Below are 7,202 nucleotides of genomic sequence, written 5' to 3'. Positions count from 1 at the left end.
AATACACAAATAGCAACAAATGGCTTTCTAATACACAAAATACCAACAAATGGCTTCCCAATACACAAATACCAACAAATCTCTTCCCACAACAAATGGCTTCCCAATATACAAATACCAACAAATGTCTTCCCAATACACGAACAAACTGGTTGCACACACACAGAGATGCACTATCAAGTAGAACTCTCAGATTCCTCAAATGTTATTTAAAAAGAAAAATAAAATGTGAGCCAACTGTCATTTCAATCCCTTATATAACTCATATGCCAACTCACCTTAGTTAGTGTCGGCAAATGGACATGTTTAAGCCCCTAATATATTTCGAAAAGATCAAATGCTGAGAAAATCGGGTATATAACAAATGGTGAACCTGCTAGCAATCTTCAGCATTAATGGAAAGTTAGGGAACCATGAAAGCATAACTTTCTACAATGAATACGATAAACATGTCAAGCACAGATCCAAATGACGGATTCAAATGACAGACATCATTTTTTTCTCCATAAAAACATATATGGACCGAGCATGTTTTAAATTCTTTTCAATTAGTTTTACTATGACAACAATTATTACTACTTACTAGGTTTGTATTCAGAGCATGAATGAATACCTTTATTGACGAACGCATAGAAGTCAGTATAGTTTTCTCTCAACCAAGTTGATAAAATACATATGGGGTAGGAGGCTGTAATATATTTTGGCAGAAGTATTGGCAGATAGTTACACAAATCCACAGGTTTCCACATTACTTGCTATTTTGGGCGGGGAGATTCTGGTATTTCATTATTGATAATGATTTCAATGTTACAAAATATATTTTTTCAAATAAAAATGGAAAGAATGGACTTGCAAACTATATTTAGTAAGCTGATAAATCCATCTCAAAACTAAATGAGATAAAGGGAAAGCCAAGGCAGAAAAACCTTGGACTATTCTTCAACAACATATTCAGAAGTGCAGCAAGCAATAAGCCAAGGTTATCAAAGCATACTGTTTGAATCTAAAACCCACACCAAAAGTCAGGATATGTCCCATGCTACTCACTTGAGTCTTGAGTCTTTCAGGCCCTATAATGCAACTCACTTGAGTGAAACAAAATAGCTTAAAAGTGCAGCTACGATGATAATAAATTTCCAGTACTCGCCTCAGTCTTTAGATACCAAACTGATGTTTTTAACAAAATTGATCATGCTTGGGAAAACAAAGGTTAAAGGCATGAGTGTAAATTATCCAAACAAGTTAACTACCATAATTACATGAACAATTAGCATGTGCACTGAATTCCGTTATTAGCAAAATAATTTGATTTTCTTAAAAACCCCAAAATTAGCTCACTAATGCTATCACTATCACTCACCTTTATTACTATAAATTTAGAACCTAATATGAAATTTAACAAGCATTCTGCAAAACATCGACTATGGAATAAAAAATATAATACTATTTTCTTCCTCATGCCCACTTCAATTGATCTATCTCTGAGAATATTTCTTGACTTAATTATCTAAATGTCTTCTTATTCTTGCAGGAGGTACTCTACACCAACCCAAACTATTCATTGCTTGATGACCACATACCCATTGAATCATAACATACCCTTTTGTTCGCATTATGTACTCTACAAGATTGTCTTCTTGTTCTTAATATGATGTCTTCGTGTAGTTAAACATGGGAATGTGCCATTAATCCTGCCGGATTGTCTTCTTGTTCTTAAAAGCCAACAAAAACAGAAAAAGAACAAAAGGGAAAGGAAAAGCACAAGAAGACAACTAAAAATACTTTTTTTTTTTACCCAAACATAAAATAAAAAACTAGAAATAGACAAGGCAACAATATCAACAAGCATTCTTTGCAGTATCACATTATCTACGTAAGAAACGACAAAATTAAATAGTAACATCTATAAAATGCAAACCCTGTGGCAAAATTAATGGAGATAACAGTTGCAGTAAATTTCCTAGTCCCTAGACTTTTTGGTCATCCTCGACGAACCCCATGGCTTTGGAGTCTTCCTCTTTAACAACTAAAAATGCTTATAGATGTTTCTAGCCAACAAAATGTGAACAAGAACACCACATACGAAAACGAAGACACGAAGACAACGACGTGGGATGTCTTACCTAAAGCTAGCCACGAAGACACGAAGCCAAAGAACAGAGATGGAGGAGACCTAATAACTGTTCACGCGAAGACGAGTAGATCTACCAGTTCTTCTAGACCCAAAGACGACGAAGCGGAGCTCAATATCTTCTTCTTCCACAATCATGCATTTCTTTTGATTTTTTGGTTCTAAAATGTAAAACTTTCCCTCCTTTTTGTCTGTGTTAGATTTTCTTACAATTTTTTTTTCGACCTGGGTTCAGCTCGAGCAGGGGCTTCAGCTTCTTCTTTTTGTTTTGTTTTCATTTTCCCTCCTTCTGCATATTTCATTCATTTTTCTCCTTTTTTTAATTTTAACAATAAGCTAGGCAGGTTTCGTGTCGGTTCCGCGCCAGTAGTTGCATATAGAAAAACTGATAAAGAGTCGTGCTATCCAAAGCCTCATTATTTTGCACACCCGATGACATGGCATTGTTTTATTTAAAAAAAACGCACGGCATACAGACCAAAGGAAGGAAGGATCACAAACATTTCTTCTTCAAGCAAAACAAGATGCACGGCTTATTTACAGACCAAAGACTTGCAATCTGCCGACTTTACAAGCATCATTGAGGAAGGTCCTTTTGAATATAATCATGTTATACATCAAGCTCACAGGAACCTGGAAATCCTTTTTTGGGATTCCACTTAGAGAAAATGGGTTCCCAACAAATTCAACTGCTTGTTATTTTCTTCATCTTTGCATCACTCACATGCCTCTGTTTCAGCCTACCAAGGGCACGCTTGCCTGAATCGGGAGATAATATCCCAGAAAATGGCCGCCAACATGGGGAGGCGGAGAAGAGGTTTGAAATTTTCAGGAGGAATTTGAACTACATAATAGAGAAGAATGCAAGGAGATCGTCGTCGTCCAATGCGCACCACCTGCGATTGAACATGTTTGTTGACATGACCCCCCCTGGGTTGAGAGGGGTGAGAAGTGGAAGGTAAGAAAGGGAAGAAAGAAGGAAGGAGTGGAAGGTAAGAAAGGGAAGAAAGAAATACGAAGTATGGGGGTAAAAAAATAAAATTATATGTTTTTAAGTGATGTGTAAGAGCATTTTTATTGGATTAACTAAAAGTTAAATATATTAAGTATTTAGTTATTAAAAAACAAAATATGGTCACAATAGATTAGCTAAATTCTACGGTGACTTAAAGTTTTTTCAAATTTAAAAGTTACTATACATACATTATATATATATTTTATTAATTATTTATCTCTCCCTTTCTTTTTATCACATATTTTATCACAATTAATATATTAATTTGAATTAGTGATATATTAATTTAATAAAAATATAATTATTGATTCATATATAATAGGTAGAGCAGTAAAATATGATAAAAAAACATTTTGGAGTTCTACTAAGGTTTCCACGTACAAATCTTATTTAGGAACCGAAAAAAATAAATGCTTTAAATCAGAAACATCAAATGGCTCCACCTTTTGTGACAGTAGGCGACCTTACATTTTCAAACCAACTCCAGTACTCAGGATTGCAATGCATTGGAGAAGTCACCATGATCGGCCTTGGCGTAAAAGGACCTGCAGATCCTTTCCAGTTTGTCAAGCAATTCATAAGTACATCTCCCACTTTCCCTTCATTCATGGCCTCATACACCTTCTCAATATCCTCACCTGGACTCACCTTCTTTGCCCCACTAAGAAGCTCAGTCCCCACTTCACTCCTCACAAACCGATACATAGAATAAGTTCTACATTTCTTGATTCTGTTGGCTATTGGAAAATCTCCATTCTCGAATCTATCACGAGCTTTCGCTACCTCTTCCCCAAGTCTTGCTTTCAGTTCATCTAGGAATAGTGGTATGCGCTTGAATATTGAGTAGCCCTTGTCATCTCCATATTCTGGTTTAGGATCTTTGAGAGCTCTTTCTACAAGTACTTCTCGAAGTTTAGGCAAGAGAGCATAAGATGGATTTGTGGGGTCATCAAGATAAGAGAAAACTGGCTGGTGCTCAATGACCTGCAAGAGTTCTTTCTCGCAGAAACGGGATTCGAGGAGTGATCCATCTTGAGCAGTGTAGAGAGTTTTCCTCACAACTTGGAGAAGAACATGTTTCACAACTTCCCTCATGTTTTCCTCCAAATGTCTTAGATCAATTGCCTGGCAGAGTGCCACCATGTAAGTGGCAGACATCAGCTTTAGGATCTCAATGGCTTCGGCACTTTTTCTGGCTGAAATCAACCCGAGAGAATTCACATCTTGATTGTGTTGTTCTGCGCTCTGTACATGAGTTGTGACAGGGTTTGCCAAGTATTGGAGCTCAGAGCAATATGCAGCCATGGCTATCTCTGCGCCTTTGAAGCCATAATCCAAGCTTGGATTAGGCCCCCCACTCAAATTGGAAGGCAAGCCATTGTTGTAGTAGTCACATACAAGTTCAGAGAATTGAGCAAACATGAGCTTCCCAATAGCTGCAATGGCAATTCGGAGATTGTCCATGGAGACACCAATTGGTGTTCCCTGGAAATTCCCTCCATGGAGAGCCATATCTCGAGCAACATCGATCAACGGGTTATCATTCACAGAATTGATTTCCCTTTCGATTGAATGCGTTGCCATGCGAATAACTTCGATTTGGGGCCCAAGCCATTGGGGAGAGGTTCTGAGTGCATACCTGTCTTGTTTTGGCTTTGTAAGGGGATCTTTTTCATGACGAAGCTTTGCTTCTTTCATGTAGTCACTTTCATCCAAAAGGAACTCCATGATAGCTGCCGATTCAATCTGGCCAGGGTGGTGCTTGAGCTCATGTGTTAGTGGGTCTGTGAACTCAGGCTTGCCTAGCATGACTTCACAAAACAAAGCGGAGAGAACTTCTGAAAGCAGAGCCAAAATGTTGGCATCAAAACAAACTGTTGCCGCCACAGCTGAGCCCACAGCTGTCCCATTTACAAGAGCTAAACCTTCCTTTGCTTGAAGCTCAAAGGGAGCCGAAATCCCAGCTCTTGTCAGAGCTTCCACGGCAGTGATCTCTTCACCTTCAGAGGTGAGCACTTTGGAATTTTGCCGGCCAGTTAGTAATCCAGCTATATAAGATAACGGTACAAGATCCCCTGAAGCAGTAATAGTCCCTCTTAGAGGCAGTTTTGGGATCAAATTTTTGTTCATAAGCTTGGCCGTGGCTTCAAGTACCTCCCATCGAATACCAGAAAAGCCTTGCATGAGTGTGTTTGTACGAATCAACATAGCTGCTTTTGAGTAGCTAGATGGAAGGTTCTCTCTCCCAATCACTCCAGCATTAAGGAATCGAATAAGCTCTGTCTGGAGATCAGAGGTTTTGTTGGTGCGCCGATGTGATGTGGCTCCAAATCCGGTGGTAACACCATATGTGTCTGTTCCACGGGAAATATGCTCTGCAACCCAGTTGGCGCTTTTGGCTACACGTTCACACGCCACAGCTTCATTAAGATTAACCTTTACTTCACCACGACGTGCAATGGCGGTGACTTGACCGACAGTGAGGGTCGTACCCTGTATGTCAACAGTTTGCACCCGTGCAAACTGCGACACCATGTTGCAAACTTCATCAAAATGGGTGCATTGCATGGCCTCCGCAGCTTTCTTCCAGTGCAATGGGGTTGAGGCATGGGAATTTTCTGATATATAAATGAGGTTTGTGTTGTCTTTTGGGAGAGGGAGAGCTGGAGGACGGAAATGCTTGTTGGGGCGGCCAAATCCATTGGTTGCCATTGCCAGAATTGAGCAAATATTTTCAGAGGGTGAAGGAGAGAACTGGGAGTGGTAAGCTATATGCAGTGTGGGTTGTGATTGAGCTTGGGAGGGAATTAGTATCTGTTGTCTATTTATAGCAGTGAAAGGGTGTACTGATAAGTGCTAAAGGTCGGCGTCAAGGGTAGGGGTGTAACCGGTCCGGTCCAGTCCTGTTTTGGACAAAATTTAAAACCGAATTGGTATGTACCGGTTTTGTATTTTTCAAAACCGATTACGCACCGGTTACCCTTCTAAACCGGTACTTCCGGTTTTACCGATTTCCGGTCAGGTCCGATTTTTCGATTTTTTTAAAATATAAATTTCACAATTTATCATTAAAAATTTGTTTATAAAAAAAAAAACTTTTAGTATTAATTATAAGTATTAATATTAGTTATAATCTTTTAGTAAAAAATTTTAGTATTAATTATAAGTATAACTATAATCTATAGTCTATATTAGACTATTAGTATTATTTATAAACTTATATATTAGTATTAACATTTAATGTAATAATTTATAAATTATAATATGAAATTATTTCATATATATGTATATATATATATATATATGAAATTATAAATTAACATTTAATGTATAAATTTATAATTATACATTATATATAAAATTTATTTATATTAATATTTAATATATATTTAAAATATTTTGTATAAAACTTATATATAAAAATATTATTTTTTATTTTTTTTAATCAACCGGTCCAGTCCGGTCCAAAAAATCTCAAAATCGAAACTGGATCAGAACTAACCGATTTTTATATTTTAAAAATTGATTCCGAACTGAATCGATTCAAAATCGATAAAATCAATCCGATCTGGACCGATTTTTCGATTTGAATTTATACCCTTAGTCAATGGTCAAATCAAGTCTTGATTTAGAAAAAAAAAACCAAGAGTTGGTTGGTGGAGTGAGAACTTGCATGGAAGATGGTGGGAAGTGTACGTTTGGCTGCTTTTTCTTTGCGATGGTTGGTGGGTTTTCAATATGATACTGCTTTCCAGGTACTCAAAAAAAAGACCATTGACCAGGATGATGAGATGCCACTCATATCACCTTGACGCCCTTGGCCAATGGCAATCTTATCTTCAATTTGTGTTAAAGCATCAACCGCACTTGTTAGGAATTTGAATCTTTCAAATTCACACTTAGAATTCACTTTTTATAGAAATATCAAGAAAAATAAAAAAAAAATAATAATATAAGAATGTACGTAGAAACTTTCAAAATAGAAAAAAAATCACCAATTCTAGAGAAGAAAATACACTATATAAAAAATTATTACAATCAGATAATTTTTCTCCT

General features: G+C 37.0%; 1 protein-coding gene across 1 annotated transcript; it reads right to left on the bottom strand.

Moving 5' to 3' along the window:
- Positions 1 to 3,486: 3,486 nt before the first annotated feature.
- LOC108988497 (phenylalanine ammonia-lyase-like) lies at positions 3,487 to 5,938 on the bottom strand. The gene has a single exon (XM_018961767.2). The coding sequence runs from the start codon at positions 5,856 to 5,858 to the stop codon at positions 3,576 to 3,578; it is 2,283 nt and encodes a 760-aa protein (XP_018817312.1). The 5' UTR covers positions 5,859 to 5,938; the 3' UTR covers positions 3,487 to 3,575.
- Between the last annotated feature and the right edge of the window lie 1,264 nt (positions 5,939 to 7,202).

This window comes from Juglans regia, chromosome 13 (genome assembly GCF_001411555.2).
Source record: "Juglans regia cultivar Chandler chromosome 13, Walnut 2.0, whole genome shotgun sequence".
In the NCBI taxonomy this organism is placed as follows: Eukaryota; Viridiplantae; Streptophyta; class Magnoliopsida; order Fagales; family Juglandaceae; genus Juglans; species Juglans regia.
The sequence above is the reverse complement of the archived record's forward strand: the minus strand, read 5'-3'. Positions and strand labels throughout refer to the sequence as shown.

Excerpts from the sequence above, each read along its gene's own strand:
- LOC108988497 (XM_018961767.2), bottom strand. The coding sequence starts at position 5,858 with ATGGCAACCAATGGATTTGGCCGCCCCAACAAGCATTTCCGTCCTCCA.